At 39.3% G+C, this 26,333-nt stretch overlaps 2 protein-coding genes across 13 annotated transcripts in view; both read right to left on the bottom strand.

The window, feature by feature from the left end:
• Nucleotides 1-862: 862 nt before the first annotated feature.
• otx1 (orthodenticle homeobox 1) lies at nucleotides 863-7,562 on the bottom strand. 2 transcript variants are annotated; one of them, XM_079634081.1, is made up of 4 exons: nucleotides 7,140-7,562; nucleotides 5,369-5,558; nucleotides 4,709-4,860; nucleotides 863-3,684 (listed from the first exon to the last, which is right to left on the bottom strand). In XM_079634081.1, exons 2-4 carry the CDS (start codon nucleotides 5,463-5,465, stop codon nucleotides 2,959-2,961), a joined length of 975 nt encoding a protein of 324 aa, XP_079490207.1. In that variant the 5' UTR covers nucleotides 5,466-5,558; nucleotides 7,140-7,562; the 3' UTR covers nucleotides 863-2,958. The 2 variants fall into 2 exon arrangements, with proteins under 2 accessions (XP_079490207.1, XP_079490208.1); XM_079634082.1 differs by lacking the exon at nucleotides 7,140-7,562 and adding an exon at nucleotides 6,415-6,652 and having other exon boundaries at nucleotides 1,582-3,684.
• A 3,435-nt stretch (nucleotides 7,563-10,997) lies between these two features.
• ehbp1 (EH domain binding protein 1) overlaps nucleotides 10,998-26,333 on the bottom strand; it is a 130,958-nt gene continuing 115,622 nt past the window's right edge. For 8 of the 11 annotated variants that reach the window (XM_079633778.1, XM_079633782.1, XM_079633784.1 and 5 more), the window contains 4 exons: nucleotides 19,363-19,462; nucleotides 18,340-18,413; nucleotides 12,554-12,668; nucleotides 11,102-12,237 (listed from right to left, as the gene is read on the bottom strand). In XM_079633778.1, the coding sequence (XP_079489904.1) occupies nucleotides 12,147-12,237; nucleotides 12,554-12,668; nucleotides 18,340-18,413; nucleotides 19,363-19,462 (380 nt within the window). In that variant the 3' untranslated portion in view covers nucleotides 11,102-12,146. Of the gene's footprint in view, nucleotides 12,238-12,553; nucleotides 12,669-18,339; nucleotides 18,414-19,362; nucleotides 19,463-26,333 lie in introns of all 11 variants that reach the window. The other 3 variants (XM_079633781.1, XM_079633783.1, XM_079633785.1) reach the window with 1 other exon arrangement.

Raw genomic sequence — 26,333 nt, 5'->3', positions numbered from 1 at the left:
CAGCCTGTTTGTGTTGACAGTAAGCAAAATTTCAGATCACCGTGAAGTGAGAGTCATCAACTTTAGGCTATATTCTTTAAGTAAAATTAGACAGAGTTCAGGCGCAAACCTATACGTCCCTCTTACATGTTTTTACCCAAATTCTCACCTCGGCTTGCATAATGTAGCCTATTAACCATTTCTTTGTTGTTCACTTTGATGGCTGTTAAACTCACGTGCCAGCCAGGCTTTACATTTTGAAAAATCATTCCATTTCAAAATAATGAAAACTGGATAATGTGGTAGCTATTTGAATGTGTGCGCTTAAATGGCCAATGACGTTAGATGTTATTAAATTCAGACCTTATAGGCCTATAGCTTATCGGTTATCATCTTTAGTTTCGCCTTGACAAGTTTATGTAAGGGCGATATATCGTCTGAAGACGGGAACTTTATTTTGGCTAATTCGCTTATTTTATCGGGGAAGAATATATCTTGTTTTATCAATAGATAGTGACCAACTCTATGAAGTTCATGGACATGAAATGACCTCTCCAGAATCATGCCAGCGTCAGTTGAAAGTGTTAGAACGAACAGGCCCTATAATGTTTTCTCTCTCTCACCCCTCGGGCTTAAGCAGGTGCTCCACGCGAAGGCGTGTCCGGGCTCCTCGAATTATTCCCCAGGAAGACAGGACGCAAATGTTTGTTTGATGCAAATCTTACAAATCCATTCATGTTTATGTAGTGTCGCTGAGCTGCGGTGGCGTCTCAATGCGAGCACAGTAAAACAAATACGCGTAATGTTCTTCTGCACAATGTGTTGATTCAGCTGCCAGGTCAACACATCAATAATTAGCACACAAAAACACTGAAGCTGATTAAAGTCGTGCGAATGGGTTATTTTATTATTAGCTATGCTACTAACGAAATTGTTCTGGAAAAAAACAACAACAACACAGAACATGATATTCATTGAAACGTCGAGGTCTCTTTCAATGCGCATTTATTCATCATAAAATGTGATAGGGCTATAATAAATATAACAGATCTTTGTCATAAATTAGGACTTAAAATAATGCAGGCCTTCCTGTGTTGAGAGATATAAACAATTTACAACCTGTGCACATTCTTTCTATCCGCTGCTTAATCGACCAACAGGAAACTTTTTCTGTTCGAACACGTTCATCTAAACAGCGTTTGCCAGGCCCTTGTTATTCTCGAGCTATTTCTTTAATGGCCCGGTGCCTGACGGCTGCCTCCCTCCCGCTTTTGACCCATTAACCCAGACCCACCCACGTCATTACCGAATCAGAAGAAGCGATATCGCTCCGGGTTATTTTGGCGAAACGCTCTTGTGCTCCAGAGCGCGCGGAGATTCTGCTGGGAAGCAATTATCGCGAGCGCATTCAATTACGACCTGATCAAATGCGTTAATAAATATTTAAGAAATTTTGCGGTGCCGTGGCCTTTATAACAATTTGCACAAAAAGACCTTCAAACGACTGTGTGTTTTCTAAAGCCCAACTGAATATAGGCCTAGTTAAAGTCCACGGTTTTAAGTTAATCAATTTTACACCACTGCATACTCAGTTGTAGCATCCATTCCCATGGCAAATAACCGATTTATTGAGGAGCAAAAATTTAATCCTTTCCACATGACAAATAAAAGCAGTCAGTAACATGCGGGTTTTCACTCACGCCCTTAAAATCCTCATAGTCCGATGGAAATAAATCAATGAATTGCATTAAGTTCAGTGCAGATAATCATTCAGCTCTATATAAGTCACTGGTTGAAAAATAAATATAGTTGTATTGGCCATGTAAAAGTTGTTCTAAAACCAAAATGCATTCAGGATCTCACGAAATAAATAAAATTGAGGTGCGTTAATTGTACTTTTTTTAACTTATTTATTCGTTCGTTTAGAGTTGAAAACATTTGCAAAAAGAGTAAATTTCGGGTGTTAAAATCGGACATACCCCAGTCAGAAGTCAAGTAAAAATTCTGGTTGTTAACTGATCTTTATTACGGACATGAATGTAATGATCTGCGCTTGCAGTACATTCAGCATTTCACTGGCATTTGGGAATTCTTTAACCACATTTTTCATCCACATGATTTTTTTTTTTTTTTCGGTTAGAGCAATTAAGTCAAGTGCTGTTAAATGCATCCAACAATTTTAATCATGTCCGTGCTCTTTCACCGCAACAAATCTTCAAATGCTAGTTTACCTAATGGAATATCACAGCCAAATATCCCCCGCTCTAAAAATGTCCAACGTATAATTAAGATTCTTTTTTTTTCAAAATTTAATTTCCCCCCCACATGATGTTATCAATATAAAATCCTATTTATTTTTTCAGGGTAACAAAAATTGGTTTTCAGTATATCAAATAAGTCCAGCGGCCAATTCTTGATCTTTGGATTATTTGGGAAAAAGATTTACATAAAGTCGTTTCAAAGTCTTATTAAACCATTTGAAATCCAGTAACACCAACTAAATATGGTCAATGTAACTGACCCAAATACATATGTACAAAATTCAGCTCCGTGAAGCTGACTAGAATCTGTCATCCTAAAAAATAACCATATTTAGAAAACGAAACAGCTGTACAGGGTTTGAGAGGTGGAGGTAAAACGGTCGCTGAGCGTTCAGTGTCCCGTGTAGAAAAACGGTAATCCAGATCAGGCAGGAGAGTGACGCGAGTTCGGCGAAACACTTCAGAACCAGAACTCTGGCTCGTCGAGTAAATGTAATTAAGTCTCTTCGGTGACAAAAACGGGAAAACTAGCTTTCATTTCATTCCACAACTTTGCCATTTTCCCCTTTCTTATCGCTAAGGGGGAGGGGGAGGGGGACGAACACCTAACTATTCTGTTAAAATCTGAAAGTCCGTATATATTTTTTCCTTAAACTCAGCACACTATTAAAACAGAGAGAGATTGTGAAAATGGAGGGCATTAAAAAAAAAAATCAGATCACAAGACTTGGAACCTCCAGGATGCTTGGTCTTTGTAGTCCAAACAGTCTGTAGTGTTGAAGTTGAGCTTCCAGGAGGAGGCCGTTTGCTCCTTGTAATCCAGGCAGTCAGAAGAATTGAAGGCCAGGCCAGTGCCACTGTAGGCCTGGTGGTGATGGTGGTGGTGATGTCCTGAGGACTGACTGATGTGGTGGTGGGGGTGCGTGGACATGGATGAAGCTGCCATGGGGCTGAGCTGGTGAGGGTGGTGGTGAGAGTGCATGGGGGCCAGATAGGAGCCACAGTCCACCCCACTGAAGTAAGAACCGGAAGGAGTCGGGTAGCCCTGGCTGTAGCCGGTGGTCTGGTTGTAGGGCATGGGGTAGGAGGAGCCGGCCGTGCCTGAGACGGAGCGCTGCATGCAGGAGGTGTTTGAGGGAGCGACGGGCTCCGGCAGGGAGACGGACGGGGGTGCGGAGCCTGGGGAAATGGCAGGGCTCCAGATTGAGGAGACAGTACTGATAGAGGTAGAGGTGCTACTGATGCCCGTGTTATTGGTGGTGGAGGAAGAGGAGGAGGAGGAAGAGCCAGCACTGGAGACTGCCGGAGGGGTGAACTGGCCGCTGCTCTCGGAGCCTGTGCTCTCCCGGGTGGGCGAGGATTTCTTCTTTGCAGGCCGAGCTTTAGTGCTGCTGCCACTCTGCTGCTGCTGACGACATTTAGCACGGCGATTCTTAAACCACACCTGCAGGACGGAGAGAGGAAACAAAAACACTGTTTGAACAAAACCTTTAAAAATACATGCACATGAAGAGGACAGGACAGAGTCCATTACGCCTAATACACACACGCACACAGAGCCCCATTAAATGATTATGGAGACCTTCGTGCATGGCTGAAGGACATGTTGGAGAGCCATTGTGCAATATCAGAGTGGAAAATAGCTAGTTATTAGCAGTTCCTGGCTTTAATTTGCATGCAGGGCCTTTCTGCTTTACGGTGTGGATCTAATTTCAGTGCTTGTAGACGACTGGGTGATAGCAGCCTATTGAGTTTCTCCGCAGAGATGGTAATTCAATAGTGGAAGGAGGGTCTGACCGTGTAAAGCGTTTTGTTTCATGTGCTTATTAAGAGCAAATAAAATTGCTTGGGAAATTGACAGAGGGTTGCTCCTTTAGGCCTCGGATCACTTCAGAAAAAGCATTATTTGTATGAAAAATCCACAGCGGACTGTGGGAATTTAACATTTCCTCATCACTGGTATTTACATCAAAGTGAGTGAGCATTTTAAGCTGTTATCTGGGAAACCCCTTTATATATTTGGACTATATGGCCACATTTACTCAGCGCAGGAATATACATTCAAAATGCACAAACAAATGCACTGAACACTACTTTGGTTTGAAGATTACCAATTATTCAAACGCAATTTATTAAAATTATTTCATGCTGCATAATTCAACAAACAAAATACTAAAAATCAAACAGACAGAGGAGCAGAAATCATCTGCCAGTTCTGTAATAGCTGTACAATCAGACTGAAAACCAAACACACTAGGAGTCTATAATAATAATTGCAATAATTGTAATCATTATTACAAACTACTACGAACTTTTAAGAAAAATCAGTAGGGGGAGCAGCTGAGCATAAAGCACATTAACGAATATTTTGGGAAAGTTGTCATACTTGGAACAATTGTTTTTTCTAATCTAAAGGAACCATTTAGTCCATTTCCCCCCCAAAACAATTAGTGGTTGGTTTCATGTACCTGAACTCTGGACTCAGGAAGGTTGATCTTCAGTGCCACCTCCTCTCTCATAAATATGTCCGGATAACGAGTTTTGGCAAAGAGCGATTCGAGAATGTCAAGCTGTGAGCGCGTAAATGTCGTTCTTTCCCGCCGCTGCTTCCTGGGCGTCGCTGGGGGAAGAAAAAACATGTCAAAAGAGTAGCCTACACAGAATAATATATTATGATTTAGTTTACATGTGACATAGCTTCAGGACATTTTCAATGACTATTTTCGGAAAATAAAGTAGCCTATTTATAGCTTAGCCTACCTTAAATCGCTTCTGAATTATTTGATGTTTTGCGGGTTGTGTGTGCGTGTATATAGTCCTATATCTATATTATATACATAGCCTAATAATATTAATAATATATATATATATATATATATATATATATATATATATATATATATACATATATAGGCTAAATAATACAATGAGCATGTTAGGTCCAAAAAGACCTTTTTAAACATCGAAAAATGCGCTTAGACAATGTCAAGAATTTCAGTAAAGCTTTATGAAAACAGTTTCAAACAACTTTTTTTTTTTTAAAGACAAAAACCACAGACGTGATTCTTGCTGTGGTAAACACAGTTCATCGCAGGCTACACGTAAACCGTGTTATTGAAGTAGCCTACCTGGGTATCCGACGGACGGGTGCAGTAGGTCCATGGCCGCGCCGCTCAGCCCCAGGCCGTTCATGGCGTAGGGGGGCTGTTTGAGGTATGACATCATGCTAGAGGCAGTCACGGGTCCCCCCAGATCTTGCCAATAGTTCGATTTCCCCCGATGTTGCAGTTTGACGAAGGACGGACCCGATTTAAGTTACTGAAATGTGATTGTAATATTAATAACTGGTTAACAACATTTGTTTCAAAATGAAATAAAAGTAGCCTATGCAAAGTAAATTAAATAGTCGATAAGAACTGAACAATTATTAGAGAAAGTAAAGTAGCCTATAAATAAGTGACAATCTACTTGGTTTCCTGGTTTTAAATCATACAGAAAAAGTATCTACCTTTTTCGATTATGATGATAATATAGCCTACAACTAATAAGGAATTTAAAAACGAAAAATAGTACAGTCACAGTGCTGAAAACTGATACCAGGATGCTTGACGTGAATTAAAAGTTTAATTGCATTTCTAAATGTTTCTACAATTTAGACATAGCCTATGTCTGAGTTTTAGCTGAAATATGGTTACAAATATTCCCAATTTTCTGACATTTCCTACATAAAATACAAAAAGCATTTAAATATTTGGTAAGAGTTAGCTACATTTATTTTACATTCGTTTTTTTAAAAGTAGGCTAATGATTTAAAAATGTAAATACGGCTACAGACCTATTTTAACAGGGCATTTAAGACTAAATCTGTGCGGTTTAAAAGTAGCCATTTTATCAAAATAATTACAAAACTTGCAGGCCTAATAAACATGGTCTTCAGTGTAACACTGAATTTAGCTTTGTGAGAAAAAAAGAAAAAAGAAAAGCGTAATAGAAAATGTTTGTTAATTATATAAAATTGTTTTGTTGAACATTACATCTTTCAAAATAGGTAGTTAGGACAAAACAGGGATAGGCTGCTTCTAGAAAATTTATAATCGTATCGTAGCCTATATTATCATCACAGTCTGGTAGCCTACCGTTTAAAAAAAAAACGTAGGATATATCTATAGCCCACCGTATATTAACGCGTCGTACTAATTTTGTTAGTCATTCAATTTTTAACCAAATATAGGAGCTGACTGGTTATCTAGTGGAAATGAATGTGGATGGGCCCCGTGCTGAGAGAACCGAGCCGTTTAGAGTTTTGTGTATTCCAATCTATTCCTTGCTTATTCTTTACTCTGTAAAGACTGGTTAGAAAGAACACATCTACGTGCAAATTAACTCAATTACAATGCAGATTAGACCTCAGGGGAAACACCTTCATTTCTTGGCCTTATCACCAAAATAAATTAACAAAAAAACAAAACACGCCTCTCCAATTACTCTCCAAGTGAGCTGGCTTAGGCTGTAGCCTACTGCGGAGGTTGGTTTATCTGTGCAAAAATGCCCGTGTTCGATTCAAACATACGGGTCGATACTTTTTAGATTTAATTCATTTTTTTGAAACGTTTGCTTCGAAGCAACTATGACAATTACCAGACTGTTTACTGCGTAACTTAAACACAACTACTGACGTCGGTAGAGTGAAGAGGTCAATACAAATAGAAAACTTTTTTTATACTCCAAGAAAACCAAATTTGTCTAAATAGTAGCCTATACTACATCATAAAAACAAATGTTGTGCAAACATAAAAAAAAGACATTTTAACACTAACTGAAACTTGTATTAGTTCCGTTTTGTGAAGAGTTGAACTAAAATTAGGGAGGAAATAAATTAAAAGGCGCATTTGTTATTACCTTTTTCAGCACCCTGCGTCCTTCTCCTCTCCCCAATGTTTGCAGTCTGACAAGACGATAAAAAATATCCACCAGTGGAAGTGTTCAGAAAGCCAAATCGACCGAGGAACCTCACCAAATAAATGTCGTCTAAAACTCCTCAAAACTGCAGCAATGTTGATATGGCGCACGTGTCTGGCTTTTAGCTGGACTTCTTGTAGCCTATTGAGTGTGTGTTCCCGGGGTTTAAAACCAAATACATTAAACTCATTTGCTTTGGCTTTCTCGTTCGTGTCTGTCACTAGTTTAAGGTGATTGCTAATGTAGACGGATGGAGATTGATCACCTTCTCCTAACCCTGCCTCTCTAAGAGCGTAGGACACCTGCAGATCCGCCCACTCCAGCCAATCACCGCGCATTCCCTGCTTGATTGACAACTGTAACATCCAGTCCACGGGCAGAACCTCTTTAAAGCCCCACCCCGTGCTGACTAAAGACATCAAGAACATGCACCGTCCAAATAAATCTTTAGAATTTCGAGAAGACCTAAAATATCCAGAAAAGTGTTGACAATACAGTTAAACATTTCCTAGAAATTGGTTGGTAAATATATTAAGAAATGGGCTTCATTTATGAAATTAAGGTAGACTATAAAAGCATTTAAACTAGCTAATTAAATTATAATATTTTACTAAAAGACCTTATTGGGATATTGACCAAAACATTTAATTAGGAAATCGTGTCAAATCTAAACAAAACATTTGTCTAGTTGCTTAATTACAATAATAACATTTGCGTCTTGAAATGTATTTCATTTGGTTTAGCCGACCTCTAGAAAAAATCGGAAACCATATCGAATATTTGAATAATATTAATTTATTAATTCATGTGAAGGCAGAATTTACCCACTTGAATTAAACAGTCTAATATAATTAAAGCTATATACACTATCCAAAGAGTTAAAAAAAATTAGAGGACATTAAGGTCTTTACTGAAATGTAGGACATCACGCAAAAAAAAAAAAAAAAAAATTCACAAAGTAGGCTACCGTTTGATGTTACAAAATTTAAGTGATCGATTCATATAGGCCTATAGTCCATCGATTTGAAGCGGGGTAAAATGCATAAAAAAGTTTAATTTATCCACTTTATCTATTTTCATTTTTATTGTTAACCCGCCTCATGAATATTAATGAGTGGCTAATCCCCACTTAGAATTACATTTCAGAATAGTGTGCGTAAAGTTTAATAGGCAGACGGAGAGGAAACGTGAAAGGGAGTGAAGAAAAACTCGGCCCTTCCAGAAAAGAAACGAAATCAGCACATAGAGAGAGTCTGAGCCTCAGAGAATCAAAGAAAGCACCTTTCAAGCCTCACTTTCCCAAAGAAATGCCAATAAAATACGGTAACAGAATATCACGGAGGGCGCGGTGTTTCCTTAACTGTTTCTGAAAGGCTCAGAAGATCTTAATAAGGCTTCGCTCGGTCCTTTTGTTGATCTCACAAAATCAACTCATTCTAATTGAGGCCTGAGCTGAAAGCGACCTAATGTTCAAAGCAAGTGACCGCTGGAGGAACGAAATTACATTTTTACTATATGGGGCATCCAATCAAAGACCGGGCGGCTTTACACGTTCTTCTATATATCAACAAAGTCATCGACAAAAGTACTCTTGGGAATAACAGAGATGCTGCTGTTAGCCGTCAATAGACGCGGAAAAACTAAAGGGAAAGTTATTGGATACTGCTTAGAAGTACAGGGAATGCGCATATTAAATGTTTATACCGCCTGTTTAAAGCACAAGTGCTGCCTCCAGCCCCCCATAAAGGCAGATTCCACCTGCCCTTAAACTATGTCCACGGACAATAATAATAATAACAAAATGTGATCCTTAAACACACACAAAAGAAATATACAATTCCTGCATTTTGTCCGTTTGCTGGTTTATTCTTTCGGCCCTGATGTTGCTAAGACCCCGTGATAAACCCAGAACAAGTTTCAAGTTATCAGGTTGCAAGAAGCTTTTGTAATAAGAGTATTTTGTCTAATCCCAAATTGCAGTCGAATTTTCTAAATGCTGAGCTCGTAAATCTCGGGATTAGAGGAGGCGAGAAGAGGAGGGGGAAAAGTTTGGTTTCTTTAGCCGGCAGGATGGGAGCGAGTCGGCGATGTTGTCGGTCCTTATTAAAACGATGATGCATAAAATACGATATTGAAGCTCGCACAGAAGGCTCGGTACCGTTTCCCCCGGTGTATTTTAGGACGAGGGAAGGATTTTCGGCGGTCGAGGGGCTTCGTCAAGTCCAACTGCTCAACACCTGAAGTCAGGCCGTGGACTTCAAAGCAGCTGGATCCACAGAACGCGCGCTGTGCTCGCGCTGAGATGCTGTCCTGCTCTCGACGCTGTTTTGGATAGCTCTTTTCTTTTCGTCTGTGATAAGAACATTTATTTTGAAATGCTTTCTTTTATTATTTTCCCCCCCACATACACTATTGGTTTGAGCCTGCATGAAAACAACAGTTGGCAAAATGGACAACAATCAGGTAAGGAGGGAATTGTGCATTTTGACAATGCCACTGCATGTGAGTGTGTGAACTAACTACCCAGATAATATATTCGATTTTTTTTTTAATTATCGTTTGTGTTTGCGTGTGTGAAATGAAGAGAAAATACCAGATATAGGCCATCTAAACTTTCTGATAGTTGCTTGAATAAAACAGAACATTAATTGAGTTACGATAGGCTAATGCAAGAAACCACAATGCATCAAATAATTTAATTAAAACAAATTTGTTTACTTTACAAAAAATAATAAAGTTAGAGCGTTTTAAGAGCTACTTGTAAAAAAAAGTGCAATAAAAAGACAGTTAGGCTACTTTAAGCGTATTACAAAAGTAAAATATTAATATTCCATCCCACGTTTCACAGGGACAAACCAGATGTATGCATACACACCTTGTATTAAATTAGGGATCTGAATGGACTCAAGAACAGTTCAAAGCGGTCATTTGGATATGAACACCACGCTACCGTCTCATCGGGATTACACGGACCTCGCCACAGGTCTAATGCATAAAATTATGACATGCGTTTCAAGCATCTCACAGGCTAAAACTCTCCGATTAGTTAAGGCAACAAACAAATGTCCTTTCCGCCGCCGTGTAATGGCTTGTGAGCGCCAGTAAGTGTCTCATATTTAGAAGATTACAGTCATCTGTGATAACTGCAAAATAATAAAAACAAAAACAAAACGCCCTGGGGGAAAATGGAGGTACAGTCAGACCCAACCATCAGCAAATTAATGTGGAAGTATTAGAAGGGCTAAGGGAGGACGTCAGCTGTCAAAACTTATTTTGCTCGTTAAATGGAGGATGCGAAGCTGCGGTGATGACTGTTTGGCTCTGAATTAAGTGTCTGAGGGAAAGCAGATGCTTTGAACGGAGTGATTCTGCCTTAATCTCCCTCTGAGGAAAGACCTCAAACAAAACAAAACGCAAACATTCATTTAGACATAACCGTAAAATGCAGGGGAATTTTTGCAAAACGAACTGGATGTCCCTCTCGAGTGCCTGTACATTGTTTTATTAATTTATATTAATTGATATTATATACACATATATACAGCTATATAAAACGTGTCTTGTTTCGTCATAGTGCGACTTCATATGGGTATTAAATATGATATGCGTGACATAAATGTCAGTCAGTCAGAACATGCGAAAAATAAAACACCATTAATTAAAGTGATTATTAAATCATTGGGTTAAACATAATATAGACAGGCAAATCTAATCAATAAGAAAATATGCAATTATTTGAAAAATGTTTATAAAAACGAACAGAACTGCATAAACGGCTAAATTAAATAAATGTGTTTAAAAATTCAAATTCTAAGTTTATTCAGTATCAGCTGAAAAAACGAGAGACACAATTTTCTTCAGAAAAACAAGGCCAAATCCATTACCAACACCCAAAACCACACGAGCTGCTGTTTGATTCGAGTATGAAATCATTTAGAATTTTATTGAACAGTGATATTTATAGTACAGTTGAATAAATAAACCGGTGATGCTTGTACAATAAAGAAGTGAAATATGCGGACAAGAAAAGCCTCCCTTCTAACTATACAATAAATATTAAAGTCTTTGAGCAAATGTACAGGATTGTGAAGATGGTTACTTTAAAAACGTCTCAAACAGTAATAAAAGCAAACAGTAATAAATTACTCTGATCGTGACTGGTTCTGAAAATAAAGTTGTTGTTTTTTCTCCATGCTTTTTTAAGCCTCAAACAGTGAAATGAAATGTACAACATGTCAGTTTATTTCTGTTTAAGCACTCGCAGTATTTCACTCTTCTCACTAAAGAAAGCTCTAAAATGTTTGGTAAACATATTAAACAAAGTCAGTAAAACACAAAATCATTTTTTTTAATGCAACAAGTCCCCCTTCACAAATATTCTACACAGAGAAAGTTGAGTAATTAAAACATTTCAGCTCTTGTTAGAGGAGAACATGCTGATGGATTTTCTTAAAACTGAAATGTGATATGATTTTGAAACCCAATCCTATTCACAAACAGAAAATGTCCCCAGTTTATGCGCTGTACCGAAACTTTGAGTTATAATTTCCTGTAAGAAAGAAACTGCGAATGTCTTAGTGTTCAGATTAATCTAAATTATAATGGATTTAACCATTTAATCTGAAAGTTTTCGAAATTGTACAGCTTTTTGCATCTCCTCAAATATTAGTTCTTCAAGTACCTTGTTTGTGAAATCCAACAAACCAAACAATAACAAAGAGTTTGAATTTGTGTATGTGAAACAATAAATCTCTCTTGTATTAATGCAACAGGATGCATCTCAGGGCATTCAGCAGTTCTTCAGCCCTTACATAATAAAAAGATCAACATATGAAGATTTAAAACGACAATAATAAAGTGTATGCTGTAGTCTCTATGACACAAATACGTTTCAAAACTTTGTAGCGTACACGTCATCTTGCTCCTTTGTTGCTTCGGAAATGACCATCACTGAAGAACGCACTTCTCCTCTTTTTTTGCCATCTTGCCTTTGTTCTGTTCTAGGGTTCTCTCCAGGTGCTCATCTTCCTCTTCAGCCCTGCCGACACACACACAGGACACACAGGATCAAAGGTCACACACATGGACACAGGAGAATGCCACCTGCACCTCCACCACCTATGACCTGTACTCTGTCTGAATGGCTTCAGAGTCACTTCAGCTCTTGAAATATTCACAAGCCCTCTCTGCCTGGCTCCACCCCCCCACAAAACACCTAAACATGCTCAGTGGCAAAGAGAATGAGAGTGACTGCAAACTTTGGCCTTTAAACCCTCCCTGAACCACGCTACAGGGCCTAAAGGACTAATCCTGGCTCTAGCAATCCCACAATGCCTTGCGGCAGGAGGACTTACTCTTTCTCCTGGGCGTCCAGGTCTCGGACCAGCGCGTCACGTTTGTTGACCAGTATGACCAGCTCATCCAGCAGCAGCTGCTCTCGGCGCTTCTGTGCCTCCGTCTTCTGCCAGTCTGGTAGATGGAGAGGAAACAAGGGAGAATGTTAGAGAAAAAGCTCAGGTTGATCACCAATCACCTCACCTTCCAACACAATCCAGGAAACGGGACTTTAAGTGATAGTTCACCTGAAAAATCACAGTTCTGGAAAATCACCATTTACTCACCGCCATGTCGCTCCAAACCTGTGTGACTATCAAAAACGAAGATATTATAAAATGATATCTCAATGCTTTATCTTCTTTTCTTTTCCGCAGAAGAAAGAACCTCATACAGGTTTGGAATGACATTAGGGTGAGTACATGATGTACATTTTGAGTGAATTATCCCTTTAAAGACGTAGGCGTCATATACTGGGTTTTAGTGAGAAAGACATCACTGTCCCGTGATAAAATATTCAGAGAAGAAAGCGTAGCCCGTACTGTTGTGGAGTTATTGTGAAGTTGTACCAGGGCACCCACAGGTTCCTGTGTGGAGAGCAGCCACACGGTGGAATCCAGACAAAAAGGATCTGATAACGCAAGTGAATGCGAGGACAGTGCTTTAAGTACACTGACTGCTCTCAGACGCCTCAAAACGGCTCCCAAAGAGACGCACTGGCGCATTTAAGATGCATGAATACATTAAGATTCACGCTAAGAATAAATAGCAAAAAATCTGTCCATAAGTACATTATAATTCAGATTTTTTTCACTTAAACAAACATGCGGTTCCATAAACTGGAAGAAATGTACTTGTGTATGCGTTTTTTTTGTATTGTAATGTATAAAAGGCACGTAACTCTAGCAAAGGTCTCTGTGAAGTGACCTGCTCATGTCCCTCTGCCAACAACAGGTCTGAAATATCAGCCAGGCAGACGAGATCAGGCCTTACTGATACCAGTGCAGATTAGGGCCCTGCTCACAGCCAAGGGGAAGTTATCTTACCGGGCCTATTCTTCAGCCCGCTGTAAGAACAGACTGTACTTGTGTCTTTACACTGCTTTATTAGCGCTCCCTCATGCACATAGACTCACACAAATACACGGATACAAAATCAACTTCTCTTATTATATAGAGCCGCCAATTTCTATCAAAAAAAAGAAAAAAAAGATAAACGCACATTAGGCCTTCTGAAAAGTCAATACTTTAAATAAATTTACTTCATTAAAAATAAATATGTTATGTGAAATTGCAGTGTGGTGCTGAGCGAGTGGTTGGTCCCGAAAGGTCTGCTCCTCGCTCTCGTTTAACCTCTCCGCCTTTGAAGTGAAGCGCGGTGGCAAAATGAACACAGTTCCAATATTTGAAAGTTATTTGGCCCCAGGAAGCTAAATAAAAGTCTTTGGTGTTCTGACACTAGGCTTCAGAGAGGCTAATGCTAAATATTTTAGAGGACTTGTCTCAGCTTTAACAAATTTGAACAAAAGCTGCAGGAAAAAGAAGAAAAGAAAAGTGGATTGTTCTTTAAAAAGCGATTTAGCTATTTGCAAAAGTGAGAAAAAATATCAAGTTTAATTTTCTGTTATGCTAGCAATGCGACACAGGCCGGCCATTTCCTGTGCGCCTGCAGTGCTGACCGTATTTAACATCCTACAGGCCAGACTGTTTATCCTGCATCGCTCTCCATACGTCCTGTCTTTCACGACCCTCCTCTTTAATTCGCTCTGTCGTTTCTGCTACCCCTCCGTCAAAAACGACAATGCCTACTTCACAAAGACCTGCCTGGAGGGTAGGCTACGACCAACAAAAACTTCTCCTGCATGTCCCAAAGAGGTAGAGAGAGAGAGAAAAAGCCCCTCGACTCTTTACCTCCTCCTCCTGTTCCCCTTCAGCATTCTCAGCCAAAAAGCCACAGATCCTCCCCTGCACCTCCAGCAGAGGCCGCATGCAGCTGTCAATCAAGCGGAAGCGGCACCGCCCCCCTCATTAAGAAGGTAAACAATGAATATGGACGCAGAGGGACACGGCAGAGTAAACGAGCCATCGCAACTCGCCAAAAAACACTAACGGAAGCTGCTGCCTCCTCTCTTTTCCCTTGAAGAAGAGATGGATGAAGACTATTTAGAGTTGTTGTTGGTGGTGGTGGCGGGGTGGGGGGTTCAATCCTTTTTGGATTACTCCCCTCTTTCTCTCTCTCTCATCGCCCTGGGCAATCACGTTAAAACTCACATGGTCGGTGCTTATTCAGATAACCCTAACAATGCACACCAATGGTAACCATGTGAGCACTCACAACCCACAGAAGAATGCGCTGGTTCAAATCCCCATGACCCTCCTCCACAGCAAAATTTATTCAAGAGTGCAACCTGCTCGACAGCTTCAGGAGGCACAGAGCTTCTTCTGAGTTCTGCTGAAAGATCACTAAACACAAACTTCACACACCCGCTCTGCTCGCTATAGTGTACGGACACACGGAGCAAACTTTTGGACTGAGTTTTTTTTTTTGGTTAGAACTTTTTTTTTTTGGAAGAAGTAACAGGAAATAAGTAGTGTTGGAGGAATCCAGGGAAAAATGCATGATCTTATTACAGCAGATTTAGGCAAGCAGTGGGCAGGCTGGGAGCGCCAGCGTAAGATGGAGCTGGAGAGAGGCCAGCTGGGAATGAGACAAAGACCAACATGGAGAACCATGACAAGGAGGGTGACGGGACGACAGTCCCTGGATTCTTACCACACTACACCCAAACTACATCAGATACAAATAAAGTGACTATCAAAAACAAACCATATACACAATGTCTTTGAATAAATCTGTCAATCACTAATCTGCATCTTGTGTTTCTGTGCAAGCATATGAGCGATGTTACTAATTTGTTTAAAAAAAAATGGAAACAACTTTAACTACACAAGTTTAAAATGCTGAAAAAAAGACGAAAATTATTTCAGTAAAATTATACAGACTTGATAACAACTGCTAACAACTGAATATTATCACCCAAATTAATTAAAAACAGTTTAATTAATTAAAATATTAATAAAAAAAATATTATAAAAACAAAACAGAATATATTACGACAGCACGAAAAACGTGTGCGAATCAGGAGACTACACAAATATAAATATCTATTAGGTGCTGTTGTATAAAAGTGGATATTGAGTGTCAAATGCAGAAAGCAACGGCTAAATGGAAATGAACACAGATTTCAGTGAATAGTGTAGAATGAGAAAGTGTCGTCTCGCCTTATCTCCAGTTCCAGTCAACTAGCAATCTTGAAAGAGTTTGCAACATCATCAAAGCCGGCCATTTGATAGGATTCTCACACTGCACCCAATCAATCTGAGGAATACGGCAGCCCAGACATGTAACAAAGCTCAAATAGATTTACAAATGGGGTTGTAGGGGGATAAGCCCTTGCACAGGATTACATATTGATTTTAAACATATAAAAAAGCTTATCATATAAAACCGTAACAACAAAACTGGGGGACCTATGCAGAAATCCCTCAGCAAAAAGGAGCGTCCACTTTCAAATATAACGCCCCGGAGTGCACCGCATTTGAGGAAAGAAAGAAATAGGGAGAGGGGAGGGGGGAAAAGACGAATTTGAGAGAAAGCGTGTGTGCATGGCAGGCAGATAAAAAGGGCAAAAAGGATCAATTTGGAGGCAGAGAAATGGGAGTCATGGCATATTGTGGAAGGCCTCTGCACTTTTCTTTGCCTCCCCACAGCAGAGCGCAGACTGAAGGGGTTATCGTTTAGCTGACATTAACACTCACCCTGTTTGCTTTACACTTTTAACCGAATCCTTTGCGTCTTTTCAACCTGCCTTTATAAATTATAAAAAAGATTCTTTCCCATACTGGTGTCCACGGGCTTCAGATCTAATAATGTGTAATGCAACAGGCAACAAGTGTAGCGAGTAATGATATCTACAGTATTATTTATTAAAAAAGGGGTAAGAAAAAAAACCCCAACCTGGTCCAGCTGACAAAGGTTGTTCCATATGTCATGCTAGTCAGGGTTAGGCAAATTCAGATCTGAATAAATGTGTCAAAAGGAATAAATCCCTTTTAAAAATCTAAATTTAATTAAATTGAACTGGCCAAATTCCACAGCAAAATTGAACTGGAATTTGAATAACTTTTATTCAAATATAAATTAAAATTTTTATTCTAACCTCAATTACTTTTTCTATAAGTTAGAAGAAAAACAACATTTAAGGAGACCTTATAATGGAAAAAACAAATCCTTCTTGATATTTTGTTAAAAAAATATACATAAAATGCCCTAAATGCTACCCAACCCTCTCCATGACATCTATACGAGCCTTCAATATTACTCATCTCCAGGTCACACCGACTGTAGACTCTCCTCTGCACAGTCGTGGGGTCGAAGAGGGTGAGTATTTTTCTCTATCAGCGAGAGAGTGTGCACTGATACGGGAGAAAGTGTGTGTGTGTGTGTCTGAACGCCTCAGCCGCTACACTTCCAATGTCATCAGCTGACCAAGCAAATCAGCAATTACCTGTCTGCATTGCCTGGGCGCGAGAGCCCGTCGGGGCTCCAAATAAGAAACTGATGCACGAACCTCCTCACCAGCAGCTCAGAACTATCTCTGACTCGCTTCAGAAACACCCTGACTCTGAATGCCAAGTGCTGGGCCTCATGAGAGAGAGAGAGAGAGAGAGAGAGAGAGAGAGAGAGAGAGAGAGGGGGAGAGTGAGAGAGAGAGAGAGAGAGAGAGAGAGAGAGAGAGATAAAGTGAGAGAGAGAGAAAATAACTGCGAGTGATAATTCAACAGGTAGCAGTGTGTGGACTGATAGGGTTGTTACAAGCAGCAGGGACTGAATTACCGGACCCCGTCACCCTTGCACATCCAGACCAATATTTGGAACTCACTCCATGTTCACCGATAAGTGGACACAAGGCCGAGGCACTTCAACATCTGAACGTTATTAGTTCTCGATATCGGGCTCAGCATTTAGCGTTCGGTATCACGGTGACTCTCAGCGTGGAGGAATCTTTCAGAAACAAGACAGAGGCATGTCAAAATATTGAGATGAACCGTGTTGATCTGCCTCGGCGGAGCCCTGGAGGTGAGAAAGTGTGTGGCAAACGGCGGCATCACAATATGGGGAGCTGTGCTCTCTGCTTGGCTATTCATGTCCACTGTCAACCTCTCCGAACTAATTAGAATTGATTTATGATGGATCAGCTAGCTTATCAGGTGCAGAAAGAAATTACCATGGCTAGCCAAGGGGTGAGAGGGTCACCATCGAATTGTAAAATCAATTTGCATTGATTGTAAAAGGTTCATTTTGCGAAAGAGGACACAGTCAAAGGGATTAAACTTAACCAGACAACTTTGATACAGCACAATAGGCTTTATATTTTTTTTTAAACTTTCCTTACCTGTCTGTATTACACGCACTCAAAAAGCTTATAAACATGAGCGCGTCCTCCGGCGCCCCGGGGCACATCACAGAGATTTAATATTGATGTGGAAATGACATGTGCACTTTTGGCTGGAATACTTGTGATTTTGAGAGCAAATCGTACATCTTGTGTACAATCCCAGGGTGAATTTGTAAGATCTACATTATTAAAGGGTAGTGTTTTCAAATCAGAGCTTGGTGGGCGGAGCCATGTCGGTGGTGTCAAAGAGCACGTCGCGGGCAGGTTTAATTAAGCAGGAGAGGATCTTTGTCTTTCACAGAGCGCCTCTCAAATTCACCCCCAAATCCCTCTTTCACTCCCTCTTACCTTCAATCGCCAGCATTGCCCTTAATTCTCGGTTCAGCAGCTCAAAGCGTCTCTCCAGATCGTGTTCCTTCTCCCTGGGCAAGTTGTAAAAGTTCATCAATATGTTAATTACTAAATCATTAAACACTTAAAGAAACCTTTAATAAACATTGATTCGTGAACTCGCCAACACCTTCCCTACCTCACATTAATCTACTGCAAATAAGCGATACACAAACCGGAACAGAGGGGACTGAGAGCGGGGAAATGGCGATGGGGGGGGGGGAATAAGCGGGCGGGCGGACGGGTGGGGTATCACGCGGCAAATTAAATTTCACCACTTTCAAATGTATTGGAAATGAGCTAACTCTGTCCCTAATAGAATTTGTCCTTCACAGCCTGTTCGGTGACTAAAAAGAAATGAAAGAAAGAGAAATTATCAAGGCCCTTTTAATTGAGCACTTAAAAAGCCCTTTTCCAGTGATATAATGTGATTAGAATACTTCAATCTGTCATTTGTGAGAGCTTTGAAACTCTGTCTCTTTCTTCTCCTCTTCTCTCTGTCGTTCTTTATGCAGAATGAACGGCCGCCCAGATTTCTGTACGTCTCACTCTCACTTTTAAAGAAAAGGATGAAAGGTTTAAAAAATGAACATTATCATCTTTTGAGGCAAAGCAGTTAAAAAAAAGTGGGTAAATATGCGGGTTATTGTTATGGCTTCCTCTTTTAGGTGAATGAAGTCATTTTTTCAATTCTTTTTTTGGTCGATCCAATTCTCATAATGGGTGGAATAATACAGTCTTTGAAATCACATTATTGCAGACGCGTCCGTACTGATATGCCGTTTTGTCCTCTTTACGGTGGAGGGCCGCCGGGGGAGGGGTGAAAGTGAATGAGGGGCCCGACCTTCTGACTGGGCTCAGGTCTCTTGGGAAAATCATTTCAAGTGTGGGTCTCAACATATTATAGGTGTGTGTGCTCAGAGACCACAGCTTCCATTGGTAAGGGTGGGAGAGAGAGAGAAAGGGTAAACATTAACTCACAGCAGAGAGAGCTGGTTCTGACGGCGGATCAGAGCATTCTTCTTGTTGACCAGCGTGAACCATTCCTGCATCATGGATTCCTCCTCTTCCTTATTATTACCTGAAGACACACAGAAAAAACTTAGCATGTAAAACTTTATAACATTCTTGTCATATTATAAACATCATTCTGGACTCCCAGTGGGCTGTAAGTGGGTGCTAGGAGGCCTGCTTCAGAAAAATAAAACTAAAATAAAAATCTTCAAAAGAAAAGAGTACAGAATTTAACATTACAATTTAATTCTCTTTTCTAAAGACTGCTCAGAAATCATCACAAATTATTTATAGTCATAAAAAATTCCCAAAAATGCTAGATGTCTGTAAATATGAATTAGCCAACCATTCAAGTTCCACAAATCTCCACCTTAAACCTCAATACAACAGTTTAATTTCCAAAGCGGCCTTTAAACACACACCTTAATAGAAAGGAACACGCACACTTTTGACCGACTTTCTCTGGAACGGAGAAGTTAAGCACTTTTCTCACAGCTCCAACGAGTATAAAGTGCATCAAATGAGATTATCTGACAGGCTTTTCTCAACAGCGCAGACTGACACGCACATTAGGAAGCTATCCAGATGTGTGTTCACTACCATATTTAGCCACATATTAGACACTTCACAAGGTACTGGCATTGTCAGTAAAACAGAGATGCCTCTGGATTAGAGCAGGATTAATGAAGGCTGGTTACTTTCCTCCGCTGACTGGGATTAAAGCTTCAACTGCAGGTCTTTGTGCAGCCTCAGAGCTTCAGATCCGATCCCATCCAAACGCACATGTCCTGTGCCTTAGGCCTACATGTGCGGATACCGAACTTACACAGTCGGAAACTACAGGTGGAGGCCCGCACATTGCTCAGGGGCTGAATGTATGACAGGTAAGAAACTCAATTACTTTGTTTAATTCTAATGGCAAAAAAATGTGTCTGATGTGTCTGCATATCTGGAGTGCAATGCATGCTACTAATTCAAAAGTTTGGTGTCAGTAATATTTGAAAATATTTAAAGAAATAAATACTTTTATCAGCAAGCATGCATTCAATTGATCAAAAGTGAAAGTAAAGTTTTTTACGTATGTTACAAAAGATTTATATTGCCTATAAAGATGTCTTTTATTCAATCAAAGAACCCTGAAAAAAAAATGGGATTCACAAAAATATTAAGCAGCACAACTGTTTTCAACATTGATGATAATAGGAAATGTTTCTTTAGGGACCAAATCATCATATTAGAACAATTGCTAAGTTGATAGCATTCTGGGAGACAAAGATTTCACTTTTTGTTGGTTTTGTCTGACCAAGCGATTTCATCTTGATTCAAAACTTTATTTGACCTCAGAAGGTATCAAAGGTAAGCAGACACTATGGGGTTTGGTAGTTTGGGCCGTGAGGTAAACCGGTTAAGTGGGTTCAGGAAGAATGACTCCGATGTCAGTATTCTGAGCATTTTTGTGACACTAATTATGTCTTTGAAGAGGGATGAAAGAGGAGAAAAGATGAAAGATCCTTTAAGCTTATGTAATCACATCACCTACTCTATGCTCCTGTGATACCTGTCTGTTCCTGACAGCATCAACAACAGAATTAGCATCTGTACACAAACACGCTGACTCTTTTTACTGATGTGAGGACTTTAAGATCAACTTTTGTAGATCTTAAGATGAGAATTACAGTGCCACACCATTAAATAAAGATCTGCGCATCTGAGTGATTCTGGATGACTGATGCGCATTTACTGTAACTGTAGTGCCAAACACAAAGACAATTATACCTAGCATTTATGGTCATATTATACTGCCAAAAAAAGGTTATTTAATCAATAAAGTATGAGAAGACATAGTATATTGTGCAGCAGAGTGCTTGCAACCACTTCAGCTGTGACTACATTCACATAAAAACATGACTTTGTGTTTTATTGCTTTAAAAACAGTTATTAAATATAAAAGGACACACATTTTAGGTAAAAAAAATTCTATATAGATAATATAGTTGCTATGCAACAAGTGAACAAGCCATAAATGTTACTATATCATGGATTTCAGCATGCTGTATTGACCAATCAGAAGCCAGGACTGGATATGTTTAAAAAAAACAAGCGAAATGACAGTCTGTCTGTGTGCACAGAGCCATTACGAGGACGGGGTGGGGGTGACAAAGGGCGGATCTTCAATAAGAGTCTGATGTGGGAACTTGCACCTTGGATCTTTTTTCCATCACGCTGTTGCTTGGCACCATGTGACTGTGACGCTGGTCATGTGAGAGAGACAAATCCGCTAGCCACAACAAAGCCAGCGGCTGCTCCCGGTGGGACGACGGCCCTGTCACTCACCCCCACCAAAACTCCCCAGCCCTCCACCAGGGGAGCCGCTCTCATGTCTGCCAGTGCCAGATGTGTGAAATTTTGCATTTGACGACAACGCAGAGTAGACGGGAGGGGGAAAAAAAGAGAGGGGGTCCGGGATTTAGGAATCAAGCCTGGATTATTGTAGTCAACTTTTAAATAGTGCAGCTCGGAAGGGATAAAGTGTGCAGTGACAGGTCATTGTAGCGACGCACAGTCAAATGAAACAAGCAAATAATAAATGGTAATATTAAGCTTGTGTGACATTGTAAGGGAATGACGGATTAGTAGCCGCATCCCGGAGGCCATTGCCTGAGCTTCAGCACTGACAGAGCCCTGACAGCATGAAAGAAGTCCTCGCTTTACCACTAAAACAAATAACACGCATACAAACACTCTCATTCTACAGAAATACACATTCTACAGTGCCAACACTTAAACTATGACCTTTGATGGGGACGACCCAAATAACTGATGTCCTGAAATAAATGGTAACACTTTACAATAAGGTTTCATTAGTTAACTACTTGGGTAAGGCGAACTAAGAATTACAAATATTTCTACAGCATTTATTAATCTTTGTTTGTTCGTGTATTAGTAAATGTTTAAATGAACAGCTGGATTCAATACATACTGTAACAAATATATTGCTCATTGAAAAACGTTTTTTTTTTTTCCTTTTCTTTTTATATTTAAATTAATCTGATTTAAGATTATGTAAAAAACAAAAAAACAACTACAACATAATTTAGACAGTTAACACAATACAGTTTAAACCAAATCAAAATATTTTCATAGTGTTGCAGTGCCCATTTAACCCCCAAATATGTTATTTTTGTTTCTGGGTGCACCTCGTTGGCTGTTTGAGCACTTTTCTCCTGCTGATTTTCAGTTCTTAATTTTAGAAAAAATATTTTGGTTGAAGTATATATTTCTGTAATGATAAACTAAAATAATAATATTAATTTAAAGGATTAAAATGGTTTTGTGCACTTGTAAATGCTCCATTAAATTCTATATAGTATGATATACATATATTTTTTTGCATTTGTAGGACATAGTTAAGGTTATAATAATTATAACACTTTTCTAATTATGCAAACATTTATAATAATTTATTTACATTATTACATGATTTGATGGAACTTTATTTCTTTGACATTATTTTCTCCAGAGCATTAAACAAAATAGATTTAAATTCTCATCAAGCTGCTTCCCTAGCTTGGCTGATCAGTCTCAATAGCAATCACTTTACAAAACTCAAGAGAGAGACCTTCACACACCCTACAGTCCACACACACACAGGGGCCAGGCTCGCCTGGTAGGCCCGAGGGCCTGTGTCCGTGGCAGGGTGATCTGGGCCCTGCAGCCCAATCAGATTAAGATAGTCATCTCAGCCACTGTTGCATTCAAAACAGATAGCATTAATGAAATCCTCACACATTTCACAATCTGCCCCTCTTTCCTGCTAACCTTTGCTGATTATTTACTAACACTTAACAGCACACACACATAGACGAAACAAACCTCAAGTCACTCAAATGTAAAGTTTCATGTGAATATATTTAGGTTATATTAGCTAGACTTTAAACAGATATACACCCGATTAATTTCAAATGCACCCTAAATAGCTCCAGGCACGACTGTCACGAGTCCAACATATTAATTAAATATCTGAGCTGCTTTAGAAACTGGTAATAAAAACCACAACTTGATATTTGGGAAACATTAGCGTAGAAAATCTTTCCAAAAGTTGCCAAAATGCTTAAATAAGATTGTTTTTCATTTGCAAGGCATGTAATTAATTAGGCTAAACGCTGTGAATAGCAAATTAATTATGTGAATTGAAGGTTCTATTTTTTTTTTAATTAGAACCTTATTTAGATATTTACGGAATGATAAAAAGCAAATAACTCTGAAGTAAACCTCCACAACAGGGGGATTGTTTTGCTTGGCATTTTGTTTAATTACAAAATTCCCCCTCATTTGATTTAGATAAAAATCTTTCTAAAGCATTAAGAAACCAGAACAATTGGAAATTAATCCTGAGTCCTGCTAAGAGCTGGGTGTCTTTACTGAAAAAAAAGAAGAAGAAAAAAACAGGCTGGGGGTAGAGAGAAGAGGCCATAAAGAAAAGAAAAAGAAAAGAAATATATTAAACCCTGTGATCACAGCAAGCTCTTCTCATTTCTTATCCACCCGTTTTCTGTTTAATCCAATACCCAGTAATCCAATTTGTCTATCGGAGTTTGAAGGGGAAGATCTCCACTCCTCCACCACTCAGTCACTTTTTGAATATTTACGATTTATTTTAAGTGGGCTGACTCTCCTCACTCATTCATTCTGTGCGTCTGACTGCCGTTTCCCTCTTTTTTGTTGTTGTCAGGAGAGAGAATGCATGAAAAAGAGAGCGAGAGACAACCAAAAAAAATAAGTAAAAAGGGGGGAAAGAACAAGATGAATCTTGTGCGATTGAGAGGAAGCTCATTAAGGCCCAGTCAGGGAGTCTTTTTGAATATGCATGAAGGCAATAATCAGATCTTCACTCGTCACTGAAGGAGAGAGCGGTGAGAACAAAAGGATTGATTTAATTACTCTGAGTGGGTCTGCAATGTGGAGAAGTCTTGTTAGCGTGGGCTGAAAGGGCAGCACTCGCCTTGCGCCGCTCTGATGGAAGGTAGTTTAGCTTTGACCACAATACCTAATCTCAGGATAAAGCCCCGGCCATTGTGCTTTAAGACGCCCATCACTAGTTTCAAAATGGACCGAACACATTTTCTCTTGTTTAAGCCAACCTAGTTAACCACTAACCTTTTCCCCTGTTTGCTATTTATCTGGGGATCAGCCTCTTTAGGTGACCGAGACCCTGAAAAATCTTCAAAAGCTTCAATTTACTCTACTGAAGTAACGGTTAATTATTTCGAGATTAAAATAGAATTAAACCACTTAAAGAATATCATCCAAATAACTAAAACATGATTAAATGACATAAAAAAAACACTGTATTAAATCACTTAAATCTTAAAGCGGAAAATAACTACATGTTCTTAATATGAGCACTGATCAGATTGTATGTGTAAGGAAACACGTTATCAATTCATGATCACAGACTGACATATTTGAGTTAATGGAACATGAGCAGTCAAAGCGCATTACAATTTAATTCCTCGCAAAGTGTCCCGTCACTGGGTTTTCAATTGCCACCGGTATTATTGACCTTCAGTTGCTTGCTTTGCGGCTTATGAGGGAGGATTCATAAGCGGAGCGGCCTTACAGCGAGGAGAGAAGAACCGCAGGAGGAAAACAGGATCGCTTAAGTCGCCCTTAATGACAGAAAAGTCTTGGCTATACATACACCGTTATCATACATCCTTTCATGTAATTGTTTGAACGTTCAGTGAGGGACTGACAGAAGATAGTCTGTACCTTAATACTCGTCTCTCACCCGCCCCTCAGCGCTGTTAACACAAACAACTCCTCTGCAAACACCCCAGTCCCCCAGCACTTTATGTCGAGTTTGGCAGGGGCAAAACAAACAAATGGCAGATAATAGTTTTTTTTTCTTCTATTTTTGCCTTAAATACATTCCAATTTGTGTATATTTTCTCCTTTTACCTAATATCTAATGCATTTGCATATCCATCAAAAATGGTTCTATTACTTTAAAGCAATATTTTGACATGGGGAGTAACAGTGGAGACTATATAAATTGTAGCCTGCCTGTCTGAGTTAAGCACCAGGAATCACAAATATGTCCATCTCTGCCTGCAGCCCCCTACTCTATTAAACTGTGTTTGTATTCCACCCTTCTTTTTAATCAATAAACATTATCACAGACTGACAGACTATCAGCTAGTGTTGGCCGTTCCTTGCTCCTTAATCCCTGGGCTGCCTGTCCACTATCGCAGCTTCACGATGAGCGTAACAGCCAAGACAGGCAGTTTACATTACAAAACAACAATTACAGCCCTCTTCACAACAGCACTCGCGATAAATAATGATGCAAAATGACAGAAGAGGGGATGAAATGAAAAAATGCTTGATGGATGAAACAGTACCATAGATATTGTTTGACATTTGTTTGGTGTTTGAGTTTTTGTCTTTACATTTATGCATTTGGCAGACGCTTTTATCCAAAAGCAACTTACACTGCATTCAAGGTCTACATTTTATTAATCGAACCCATGAATCTGCCGTTGTTGGGCCATTCTAGTGTTTCAACTACAGGAACAATAATACATTGTCTAATCAAATCCAAACAACATGAGCAACAAATAAATCTCTGAATTTAGAAAGAGGGTGACAATATAAATTTAAATACTAAATGTAGATATTGAAAGTGTCATGAGGAAGTAAAATGAATGTAAATCAACAGTTTGTACTCATGTAAGGTTAACAAATACCAATTAAAAAAACACACACACACTTACATATATATAAATGTATATATATATAGCAATTAATAGGTTTATAAAGATTAAATAAACCAAGTTAACCCTAAAACGCAAGTGTAAACACAAACAAACCAACAAATAAGACCTTACATAATAAAATAAGACCTAAGATATAATATGACCTTGAGGGTGAAACAC

This window comes from Phoxinus phoxinus, assembly GCF_949152265.1.
Source record: "Phoxinus phoxinus genome assembly, chromosome: 13".
NCBI classification, from domain to species: domain Eukaryota; kingdom Metazoa; phylum Chordata; class Actinopteri; order Cypriniformes; family Leuciscidae; genus Phoxinus; species Phoxinus phoxinus.
Note: the sequence above shows the minus strand (reverse complement) of the source record. Positions and strands in the feature narration are given on the sequence as shown.